Source organism: Carassius carassius, chromosome 4 (assembly GCF_963082965.1).
Source record: "Carassius carassius chromosome 4, fCarCar2.1, whole genome shotgun sequence".
NCBI lineage: Eukaryota > Metazoa > Chordata > Actinopteri > Cypriniformes > Cyprinidae > Carassius > Carassius carassius.
The window spans coordinates 27,707,674-27,720,413 of NC_081758.1; the positions used below are offsets into that span (position 1 = coordinate 27,707,674).

General features: G+C 36.8%; 2 protein-coding genes across 6 annotated transcripts in view; one reads left to right on the forward strand and one right to left on the reverse strand.

The window, feature by feature from the left end:
* Positions 1–755: 755 nt before the first annotated feature.
* On the forward strand, positions 756–6,304 carry LOC132139661 (actin-related protein 2/3 complex subunit 5-like protein). Its single transcript, XM_059548182.1, has 4 exons — positions 756–1,108; positions 5,186–5,258; positions 5,351–5,527; positions 5,678–6,304. The coding sequence occupies exons 1-4, from the start codon at positions 969–971 to the stop codon at positions 5,738–5,740; spliced, it is 453 nt and encodes a 150-aa protein (XP_059404165.1). The 5' UTR covers positions 756–968; the 3' UTR covers positions 5,741–6,304.
* A 755-nt stretch (positions 6,305–7,059) lies between these two features.
* The window catches only part of LOC132139660 (protein SCAI-like), a 30,675-nt gene continuing 24,994 nt past the window's right edge, over positions 7,060–12,740 (reverse strand). For all 5 annotated transcript variants that reach the window (XM_059548180.1, XM_059548179.1, XM_059548178.1 and 2 more), the window contains 4 exons: positions 12,604–12,676; positions 12,307–12,480; positions 12,083–12,183; positions 7,060–9,888 (listed from right to left, as the gene is read on the reverse strand). In XM_059548180.1, the coding sequence (XP_059404163.1) occupies positions 9,742–9,888; positions 12,083–12,183; positions 12,307–12,480; positions 12,604–12,676 (495 nt within the window). In that variant the 3' untranslated portion in view covers positions 7,060–9,741. The remainder of the gene's footprint in view (positions 9,889–12,082; positions 12,184–12,306; positions 12,481–12,603; positions 12,677–12,740) is intronic.

The window sequence follows — 12,740 nt, forward strand, 5'->3', positions numbered from 1 at the left end:
AAATAGGTAAGTGCTAGTAGCTATTAATTATTTTAAAATATTATATTTAAAAGGAAAATTGCTCTGTATGTGCCATAAGAATAATGATCATAATTAAAAACACAAGTTACAATTGTGACACATATAATAAAACAAATATGTTTACTAACTAAAATAAACTTCAGTCCAAAAATATTCTTTACTGTGGAATAGGAAGGTGAAATTTAGCTCTCTGCATTACTTAAAAGGAGAAAAATGACAGAACTCACTTTAATGGCATGAAAAAAAAGATGCAAAGAATATAAACGCTGAATTTGGCGGTGAAAAAAAAGATACAAAGTGAATATAATGACTGTTTTTTTACCACGTGTATTCATAACTTTAAGCTTAAGCTATATTCCTACATAGAATGTGAGGACTATGACGTCAGAATCGAGAAAAGTAATTTGCCGCGGGTTCCTTCGAGATTTTCCCACAGGGTTTTATAATGTTTTTTTTTTTTACATTTATAAAGATAAAATAAAGACTGTGGTAAACATAACTTGACGATACTTTGGCGTTTTGTTCTACAATGTAAATTTCACACATCCATACCCAAAACATAAATTATGAAGCAGTTTTGTTCATTTTTGAAAACGTATGCAGTTTACATTGTAGAACAAAATAAATGTTTCCAAAATTTCGTGTGACCTGTCCCTTTAACTGTAAAGTCCTCTCATATGCTCCCACTCAGCAGGTGGCAGTAGTATTCTAGCTTTGCTATCATACCTTGGCATATTAAATATGCGGCTCTGCATCGGTGCACTGAAACAGATGAAACAGCTAATGTGCTGGTGTGTGGCGGCATAACACACTGAACACAGACTAATCAGCTCGTCCATCTTTGGATCTGTTTCAATGTGGTGTCCCTGAGGCCGACTCTAACTAGAGACTGAAATCTCCCCTCGGAGCACAGAAACTGTTCGTTCTGGTGAGGGACACTGGCCCCGATGGCCAAGAACACGCTGTCTTCGCGCTTCAGAAAGGTGGACATTGATGAATTCGACGAGAATAAATTCGTGGACGACCACGATGAGGCTGCCGACCAGCAAGGACCCGATGCGGTGGAAATCGACAACCTCATCAGGCAATATCCTTTAATGTGAGCTCAGCGTTATTCGGGGTTGAGACGTGAACGTGAGCGCGTGCCTCTACTGTACTAGCACACGATGACGTGATGAATGTGTGGCTTTGTTTACAAGATTTTAACAGCGCGTAGTTTTGTATTCATTTGCTATAGTTCATAAGCTGCTATAAAATGTATCATGGTTTCCACAAAGATATTAAGCAGCAGCAGCAGCATAATAGTAAGTAATGTTTCTTGAACACCAGATCTGCATATTTGAATGAGTATAGTTAATGATTATAGTTGACTTTCCATAGAGCAAATTAACCTTTTTAATCCCAAATGTTGCACAGTAAAAAAAAAAAAGCTACAAAAAAAACTACTTAAAGTGGCCTTTATTCTTCGCCACAACTGTAAATGCTGAAATTACTCAATAAGACCCAAGAGAACATTGCAATCAATAATCTAACTTTTTAGACTAGGCAGCTATGAAGGGGATAATGTAATGTAAGAGTACTTTGAAATCTAAAATTTCATCAGGTGATTCAATAAGTTACTTATTCAAAATGGGTTTCCTTCTGGTTACAATATTACATGTTTATGATTCCTTTGACCATGATTTTTTATGAGACAGTGCGATCATAATGTTATATAATTACAATTCTGACATTTTAAATGTTTCTTATGGAGCTTTAACACAGAAATGTTCTTTTAGAGAGGTAAACTGGAATTAAACCGCTTGGTTCATGTGACTGTTTACAACAGCCATATAAAAATGAACTCAAGACAGTCTGTGCATTGATTTACAGTTGACAACTTTGAATAAAATATATGATAACATGTCAGGCCCTTAAAATAAAAATAATAAAACATTTTTATCACAAATGTGTTGGGGGGGGGGGGGGGGGGTTCCTTGCTGAGAACTCGAGCGGTCTGACATTTCATATACATCATTCTGTCACAGTTTTCCAATAAGGTTAGACTGCATTTATTGTAATAGGCATATGAAGCGAACAGTCGTCTACATTGTCTCACTGTAATAAACCTTTTAAGGGGGTTGTGAATCCACACGCTATTGTCATGTTGCCATTCTCGTTTCCTTGTTCTCTATAGGCTGAGGTACAATGGTGTGATTGTCTCTGTGATCTTTCTATTTGTTTAGGATCTCCATGGTGCTAGTTATGCTCACAGGTGAAATATGCCTGAAGATACACTCCTCTAGATTTTGGATGAAGAGTTGTTGCAAATGACGTGATCATTCCACTGTCATTACTCTCTCTGCGTTGTGTGAAGGGTTGGGTTTTGGCCCTGGCAGGATGTGAAATGAAAATGTTTGACTTCCATATCTGAGGCCAGTCACCTGAGGACTTTCTACTCCTCTTCGTGGCCAGAGACCTCTGATTTGCATCGGGCTTCCTCTTCCTCTCTGCTCTACCATGTCCCCTGGTTTAGTAAGTTCCTGCTGATGGTATCTGGAGATGATATGTTGGGGCATCTGAAGCCAGTCATACCAAATCATTGTTCACTACTTCACTCTTACATGCTACAAATAGGAGATTCACTGTTCCAGTCTTTCTCACTAAGTTTCAAATTGGTAATACGCACTAATTAACCTTCCCTAAGGACAGTAGTGTATCCTTTGTAATTTAATATGAGACCCTCAGGCTAGATGGTCAGCTTTTGAGTGTGAAGGTCTGTCCAGCTGTGATAGGCATCAGCATTTGACTTGTTTGGCAGCACTTCAGTTCAGTGGGGCAGAATGCAAAGAGCTTGATCTAGCTGAACTTCAGTGTGTTATTATAAAACACTGCACTACACAGCACTGTGGAAAAACAAGAGTTCCCACAGGAGCATTACTTGGTCCCTGTAGAGTTTGCTGATGTTTTGAAAGGATCCCTTGCAGTACATGCTTTTACCTCATTTATGAGATCGGGAGAAAATCGCTTTTTAATAATAATATTTATATTTACAACTTTATATATATATATGTTATAGGTTTGTAACGATACACAAACATGACGTTTCGGTACGTACCTCGGTTTTGACGTTTTGATACAGCAGAGGGAAAAACGAAACAATTATTTTTAATTAAACGATGGTTTACTGAACAAATTGCTCTTTCATTAAATAAATTGTTATAATTAAGAATTTCTTAGGGATAAAAATCTACCTCGGCTTATGCTCTTAACTAATGTGAGCCCTTTTACATTAGATCTACAGTAAGGTTACAGTTAACAACAGAGCCCATCTTTAAATATTAAATGCTATTTATTTTTAAATATAACAAGCAACACCCAACTTGAAAAAAAGTATGCAAATATGTAAATTGCACATAATGACGTTTTTCAAATTAACTTCTAAATTATAAAATTTCTATTTGTTGTTAAAATATATTCATTTACACTGCCTATCATAACTTGTTTCATAACAGATTTATTTAAACATTAAATAATTAAGATATCACTAACAGTTAAGAGTAAAATATAATGATTATAAAGTCTAATATTTTGCCAAATGCTCTTAGACTTCATTTCTCTGAACTAACAAGCTGTGGACACTGATGACTTCCTGAGGTAAAAGAAAGGCTACTTGATATTTTGTTTACAAGCTGTTTTACTGACTTCTTTCCGCGGTTGAATTGCTGATTGAGCAATTACATTAGGTGTGAGATGTTCATTCATGATTATTTTGCGTTAAATCTAGTAGAAAAGAGGAAGAGATGATCGCGCTGCCATCTGAACTGAGGCATTTATAAAATGATCTGTCGCCACATCATTTGAATTTCCTGAAGAAAAAAAAATTGAAAGATGAGACTTTTTCTCTTACCAAAAGTAACAATATATATAACTGGAAGTTACAATGAAGTTTTGCTCGTCTAGTGGTTAAAAACAATGCTTTATATGTTCGGTATCTGAACCGAAAGACCTGAAAATTTTTGGTATTTTTATATGTTTTATATATTTTAAAATGTAATTTGATTCTGTGATGCAAAGCTGATTTTCAAACAGCCATTTCTCCAGTCTTCACTGTCACACGATCCTTCAGAAATCATTTTCAGTATGCTAAATTGGTGCTTAAGAAACCTTTCTCAAAATTATCAGTGTGGAAAACACTAGTTGTGCTGCTTAATATTTTTGTGGAAACTGATATATGTTTGTCAGGATTCTTTGATAAAGTTCAAAAGAGCAGCATTTATTTGAAATGGAAACCTTTTGTATCATCATAAATGTCTTTGCTATCACTTTTGATAATCCTTAATACGTCCCCATTGAATAAAGCTAATGATTTCTTAAAAAAAAAAAAAACTTTATAGATCTGTATGTGCTCTGTATAAATTCCCCAGAGTTGAACATTCATTGGAGCTTTTAAAATTCATGTTATGGTCCTTTCATGTTGTTTGTCGTGAATAAGCAATAAGGCAATTATGTTGTATTTTAAATAATATATTTTTACTTTGTTTCTGAAAACCAGAGTGAAATGTTATCTTCATTCTGCAACTCAAATCCATAGGTCCGTTATTACAGTGCCTTGAAAAAAATCATTGTTGGATATGTTATCCCAAACTTAAGTGGAACGTCCCCAGCACTGCATGAGAAAAGGATGCCTGGGGACAAGAAGTTCGACATTTTCTAGAACACTAGGACGCCGTAGACGAGTGACTTGAGACTCAGAGTTTTCTCTCTTTTGCTTCTATGTTGAGGTCTTCTATTTTTAATATCGAGATCACAGCATCTAAAATTTGAATACTTAGATTAAAAGTTGATATTAATGTCTCTAATCCAGAGGCTGAAATGAATCTAATTGGGATAGCCACATCCCTCTCTCATTCAAAGCGTGTGACAGTTATTGGAGAACGCAGTGGAAAGCAGCTGCAGCGTACCAAACAATCAATCATCCACGTTCCTAAAAGACTAGTCCCATCTGAAAGATTCATTTGTTCTGAGAAATTCCTTCTTGGGCTTGAGTGTGTGTGTGTATATGTTTGAGACAACTTCGTGGTGTATTCCTCCAAGTGCAAAGTTTAAAGCTTGCTTTTCAGTTTACTGTAGGTATGATAAGAGCTAGAGCTTTTAATGTCTTCCTTAACCAGCTCTAATGCACAGGGGACATGATGGGAGCCCTTCATATTGCTCTTAGGAACCCTCCAATCAACAGCAAGAACCCAGCAATAAAGGTACAGGCTGCTTTAACCGGATAATTTTTCAGAATGAAGCATATGGGGGGCAGACTGCTCAAGTTCACCTTTCCTGTCTTTCATTCTCTCAGGAAAGAGCTCAGGCTGCGGTATTAAGGGTTCTGACATCATTTAAGAGCAACGATATAGAGCCTGCTGTTAAATCTCTCGACAAGAATGGAGTCGATCTCCTCATGAAGTACATCTACAAAGGCTTCGAGAGGCCTACAGAAAATAGCAGTGCCATATTGCTGCAGTGGCATGAAAAGGTAAACCCAGGCTATCAAGAGTGAGGTGTAAAGGTGCATTATTTAGTTTTACAAAACCCATTGGATTATACTCCTCTTTGGAGGGCTTTAAATAAGATAGAACGATTTTAATGGCAAATGTGGAACATGTTTTTCTTTCTTTTATTACAGGCATTTGCCGTTGGAGGACTAGGCTCTATTGTTCGAGTTCTGACAGCCAGGAAGACCGTATGACTGCCTGACCGGACCTGAAAGAGTGACGCTAAGAGACGCCGAGGACACAAGGCAGGTTTGCCTGTTACTTAAAGGAAAGGAGAAAAGAATGCTACTGTCTTGATGATGAAAAATACTATGAACTGTAAACGCTAGAGAAACACCAAGGCACTCGTTTCAAACAGAAAAAAATTTGCTTGTGTAAAAGTGAAGTAACAATCTTATGTCAGTATATCCTAAATTATTCTATGATATACTGGCATCTAAAAGCTTTCAATCCAACATGGTTTTGAGTGGGAAAACTTGTACTGTGTGACATGGTGAATACAGCATACTGCATATTTAAGATCAAGTGAGTGAGAGCTAGTACATGTGTGGCAGTTATTGGATATGAGGTGTTTTCTGTGCTAAAAAAAAATAGATTTAATCAATGTTTTATTTTCTTATTTTATTTCACATCTTTGGTCCCATACTCTTATGCTTTTGTGCAGAGATTTAATAATGGAACCAGTGATGTACACCAAAGTGGTAGAGTGGGGATCATTGTAAAGTGCCTGCTACAATAAAGTAAATGGATCTCCTTTATGTCGTCATCTGTGTTCGATTCCTTTTTTTAATGCAGTATTTATGTAGAGTTGGAACCTGTTATTAAATGCCTCACCGGCGCTATACTGTATCACAGACATGTCTACCCTGTTTAACAGCTCTATCAGGACGGTGACCTACAGAAGCAGGAAGGGCAGGGTAATTAAGATAATACATATCAGGAAATGAAGATAAAGGGATCTTTGTAGTAGTCTGAAGGATGTTCTACAGATAACTTCTATCATGCCAAGACCAGCTCCTCTGGGATATCATTAAAGGAACAGGGCGCTGTAATCTCACGGCTGGGCGGCACAAGAACCAGGAGCCGGATTCATCTATAAATATCAAATGTTTTTCACATAGGTGTATAACATGGATTGAATCTACTCTTTGTTTTTTAGTATACGAGTTGGATGCACTGATATAAAAAAATCTGGCTGATAATTATTCGTATGTTATGGCTGATATTAAAAACTAAAATCAAGCAATTAAAACATTGCAACACTAAAATGGATTTAAAAATTCTGAAATTTGATAAAGACTGAGTTTAACAGTGTTTTTAAGTTACAGCAAGTGTTACAAGATGACAATGATAATTTAATATAAAAAGACAATGAACAGAGCAAATATCAAATTTTAAACAACACTAATAAATGGAAATATACTTTAAATATGTAAAATATCATGCACCGCAATCTTCATCACTTCTGTATACGGGCTACAAGTAAATAAAACGGATGAAGGAACACCACAAATTAAGCAAAACAGTCATAAACTTTTTTTTTAATGTTCTTAAATAGCATTCTTAAAAACAAAAAAGCTTGCATGTTTTGGTATCATCACATTTTTTCTGTATTCTTTTTTCCCGCATTTAACAACAAACATCAAAGATAATTTGGCAACAGATAAGACAAAACAGTTTAGCGATTAAACACACATGACAATTGGATAATGCAAGTATGTTCGACTAGCAACTCTAGAACCCCTTAACTTATAAAGAAAGAGTATTCTGACCATTACATCAGTTTTGAAAATGTTCCCTCCCACTACAGTAGGAACTGGTAGAAATCACCCGTACTACACCTTAGATCTGGCCCCATTTTTACAACAGAAAACAAATGCAGCTGATTTTCTTTGTGTTCCTTCCAATCATAGCCCCGAATGCATTTACAGGATGCATTCAAATGGAGCAGGGGGGCACCAACATTTAAAAGATTAACTAATTCGCATGCAGCTACCACCGAAATGTGGGCAATCGGTAGGAAAACACTTTGTTAAAATTATTTTTAAAAGGGTATTGCATTTCCCCCTAAATTTTAGGTTGGTAAGCTTCTGTTGTGGTACATTACATGTATAAATGCTTCAAGTCTGTATTCACCCCTGTGCTCTCAGCTAAATAGTGCGGTGTGAATACAGGACAGTCTGAGCAAGAACTTATAAATTCGTGAAAAGTTATACTTAAATACACATAGAAATACACATTAAACAAGGCAAAAACATTTGACAGTCCACCAGTCAAGGTCAGACAACTAGACAGAGAGGAAACAGTGACACCCACCATCTGTTTCCCTCTTCATCTCCATTCTCCATCCAGCCCTTCTCTTTTTGGCAAACTAAAACAACACCATTAAAAAAAGCTAGGCCATGAAACAATTTGTGCCCGCGAACGCACAGACAACACAGTTATCTGCTTAATTTGGGCAGTGGATATTCCAAGCGAAGGTTTGGCAGTGATTTGTTCGTTAGCAAACTTCTCTCTTTTTATGCAAAAGGATTATTCAATAAAATACACGAGTGTAAGCAGCTATGCTTGGGTCAAAACATGCAAAACTATCAACCACAAACTCAACAGAGATGACAGTACGAGAATCGTTCGGGACATTGTGCTCTTCACATGCAAGAATCTTTTGGTCCCCTTCGAATGGCCACGATCAAGCCTGCAGTTCGGGGGGGAAGAGTCAGTAAACATTGAAAATTCGGTCACTATGTATGGCTTTTTCTAACACAGATCACAGATGGAGAAAATGATGAGCTATTTGCAAAGCGTGATGTAACGGAATGATCAGACATGCCTCTTGCCAACAGTGCAATAAATAACATCAGAATCAAACTTAAATAGTGCAAGTAAAGTGCAAGGCTATTATTGTAACTGTAATTAAAAACATCATGACGTAATGCAACGAACGAAACACTGATCACATCACGCAGTGCACTTGTCCTTGAGACAGAGGGATGCTCTTATGCCATGATCCTTGGAATGTCAAGCTGACTGCACTTGTGTCAAATGGCGGGAGGGTGCGCAGTTGAGACAGTGGCATGGTCCATTCACAGATTAGACAAAACTGTCACATGCAGAGGGTCATCTTTTAACAGATCTGCCACCACGAACAACCCTGACAGACACACTTCTCTGCATCACATTGACTTCTTATAGAACTATACATATATTTATATATAGATATATACACAAATTTGTACTTATATACAGAAGTACGCCTGTACGTCTTTGTGACACTATAAAAGAGAACTCTGTTGGCTATTGGTGTCCACAGCACACATGGAATAAGACATTAGGTTATTACATCAGCTATGCAAGTATGGGCTTACCACACTACCAAGGCATGCTAAAAAGAATCTTTTTTGAAGAAATGCTCTATAAAAATGGAGATTCTGGTGTCAACATAGCGTTAATTAATTAACGACCGATTAGCTGATGACCAAAATAACCCAAAAGAGGCACAGCATGGTGGGCCTCCTTCAAAAGACCAGGCTAAAGTCTGCAAAATGCGTGTCAAAACGGAAAAAACAAACACGTTTTAATGAATGAAAACAAACCCAAAAAATCCAAGGCGGAGCAAATAAATGCAAACATGCAGCACGCTCCCTATGGAAAAAATTTGTAAACGTTGCACAGGCAAAGTGTTGAGAAGGAAAACGCCCTTCTCCAAAATGTTTTGCCAAAGCCGTAGGCTCATCTTTTTGGAAGAATCTCCCTGGAATTACACCAATTCACATAAAAATAAATGTTTCCAGAGCTCCTTTCTTCTCAATCGTCATCTTGTGCTCTCTTATCACCTTCAGAAACGGCGATAGCTGCCTTCAAAAGGTCTGAACGCCCGTGTGCCTGCACTCATACACCCATACGATACATGCATGTAGTACATTTTCCTGTATCTTGGGAGCAACGCTTTCGAATCTGCGCATGTGTGAAGCGCCTTAAAATCTAAAAATACATGTGATCTTGACAAATTGTAAATATCTGCCCACAAAGATGAGATATTTTCTCTTGAATAGTTATTAAACTATCTATATCTAATGAGATTAGGTTAAACAACTAGCTTATTCAGAAGAAACTACCTACAACTTGTGTATGCGTGTGTATGGGCATGAGCATGTGTGTGCGTGTGTCTGCAGGTTGGCATTGTGCCACCATGTGGTCAATAGTTATCCAACATGCCATCAGAGAAGAGGTTTTGCACGTCCAACATGGCCGCCAGCTCCAGCACATGCTTCTGTAGAAGGCTGCTCTCCACCATCTCCTGTTTCGGCAGCGGAGGATATGATTCTGGAAAACTCCTTGCTTCCTGGAACATGCAAACAGAAACATATTCTCATCCAGCTGCTTGTCAGTCAATGGTCCTCAAACTGTGGAGTGTGTAGTGCCAGCAGGAGGTATACAACATGACTGGAATTATTATTTTTTAAATTAAATTACAGTTTTTCAATGTTTTATATCTATTTCTAAGTTAAATACTAGGGATGCACCGAATATTCGGCCACCGAAAATTTTCGGCCGAAAATGGCCAAAAAGTGCATTTTCGGTTTTCGGCCGAAACACTTTTATTACCGAAACAACACGGCCGAAATGTTATGATGACGCAAACAGAAACCGCGACCTGCACGTGCACCTGCATAGCGCAGACCACGAGCTCCCCGCGTCATTCACTTCACACCAGTGGGTCTTAATAGAGAACATTCTCTCTATTCTTATTCCTTTATTCGCAGCACTAAAGCGTCTCCTAACAAAGAGATTGAGACGGACCACGAAGTGAAAACAAAGAAAAGTACAGTCTTATAGAGTCTGTTAGCACACGTCTCACTGAGATCTTTTTGGATCCTCCGCACTTCATCGCGAATGTGCTTGATCCGCGTTATAAAGACCATTACTTGGACGCGGAAATATGGCAGAGCACACGAGAAATGCTCCAGGCCGCGCTGGATGCGGAGAACCCGCGTGGAGACGGAGAAGCGCCAAGCGCAGGAGACTGAGATCAGAGCGCAAAAAAAAAAAGACTCGTCTCTGCATATATAATACACACACATATACATATACATGCATAATATCAGATTGTAGCCATATTTCTGCTAGATTTTTTGCTAGATTTCTGCTTTAATTTGATAAAAATGTTTATTTATGCCCTGGCCCTATTTAAATACACTCTCTCAAATATTTCTCAAATGTCAGGCAGATGACAAGCTCAACTGCTCAACAGCTAGATGGTTATCTGTCTGAAGTCCCCATCCCCAGAAGTGATAACAGTCTTGCCTACTGGAGAAGTAATGCACTTTCTAGTACTACAGAGAAAAATTTCAAATGCTCTTCACCTAAATGCACTTTTTATGAGAGAACAGTTAATTTTAAAACCTTTCTGCAGGCCAGTAGGTCTGTACATTATTATTTAATATACAGATGAGTGGGATTAAATTTTAGTTTGAATTTTATTTTATACTGTGCATTGTTGCAATGTGCTTAATAAATATTTGCATAATTTGTAATTATGCATTTTTATGTTTTTTTATAATTTATGTAATTGTAATTATCTTTGAAACTTTAATATGAATTTATGCAATTGCAATGTTTTAATTTTAGTAAAGTTAGTACACGGTCATAGCAATAAATGCAATGGTACTAATAATTGGGATAATTTCTTTCGGTGTTTCGGTTTCGGTTTTCGGCCTTGGTTTTCTCTTTTTCGGTTTTCGGTTTCGGCCAAGAATTTTCATTTCGGTGCATCCCTATTAAATACAGTTTAGAAACAGATGCAGCTTTGTATGTCTAATACTCCACTGGATGTTTGAAATAATTATTTTAGGATCATGGGATACAAACAATGTTATTTTTATATTATTTGTATACTATAACAGTATTTATTAAAATCTTGAAGTAGCTTGCATTTGTATATGTACAGTTTTAATGTTTTTATTAATTTTATGTGCTTTTGTAATTTTTTTTATTTAGCATTTTTTTTTTTTTGCCAAGGCAACATTTCTAATTTGTTTAATTTGTTTTAAGTTTCTAATCTAATATTTATTTTTCATTTCAATTAATGAATTCTATAAAGCATAATAGAAATAGCTGTAGTTTTAGTTAACACTACCAACACTGGGTATAAATGGCTGTTGATCAGTATAAGGGCACACTCATTTTAGTGTACATATTATAAAAAATGATTGATAGATATGCATATTTACAAAAACAACAACAAGATATTATTTTATTGGATCTCAATAGAAATCCATTTTGAGCTTTCAATAAACAATGGATTTAGAGCTCAGTTTTGAAAATAGTAGCCTATAGATAAATGGAACTAGTCGGTTTTAAAAAGTTTAAAGATACACCTCATATATAAATATATCTTTAATATTTATTTATTGCTGAATATGTATTCATTTAGAATCATGTGACACATATGGCTGTTATCAATAAACATTATCATTATTAAATCAAATTGTGTTTATTACATAAATATGTATGATATTTATTTAGTTCAGTCTCACCCGGAAGAGCTTGTGTAATCGGAGTGTGGTGCAGCAAAACACGAAACGGATCATGAGCAGACGTAGGAATTCATCGCCATAAAACTGCAGATATGCCTGATCTGGAAGACAATCAACAGGAAAACTATGAAACATATCTGTTGCTTGGTCAAACACGTCACTGATATATAAAAATTAATGTAAGGCATAAAAAAAAAGAAAGGGATGAAACATTTTGCCATTACCTATAGCTCGGGAGCTCGTGATCATCTGGCCAATGTCATGGAAAACCTTCCGCAGGAGTTCCTGGGCCTTTTCCCACAATCCATAGCGCATGCTGCTCAGTCCACTCACAGACAGGAAGCCCATGAGGGGGTTGTAAAGGAAAAGAGTAAACAGACTCCCACGCTGACACTGGTCTGCAAGATAGAATAATCAATATAAATAACAGACAATCCTACTACAAAGAAAAGAAAAACTAATGTTAACCAAATGTTACAAATGTTTCCTATCTCCTAACACAATGGCAAATCAAAAGAGACCTTGCATGCTCTTTGGATACACCGTCGGAGAAAGCAGGCAAACAAGTGGTTGGCCAAACAGATTGGAGAAATTCTGTGGAAAGACAGGAAGAAGTCAACAAGCTAGAGTTAGATGAAAAATCAGTTCTACTAGTACA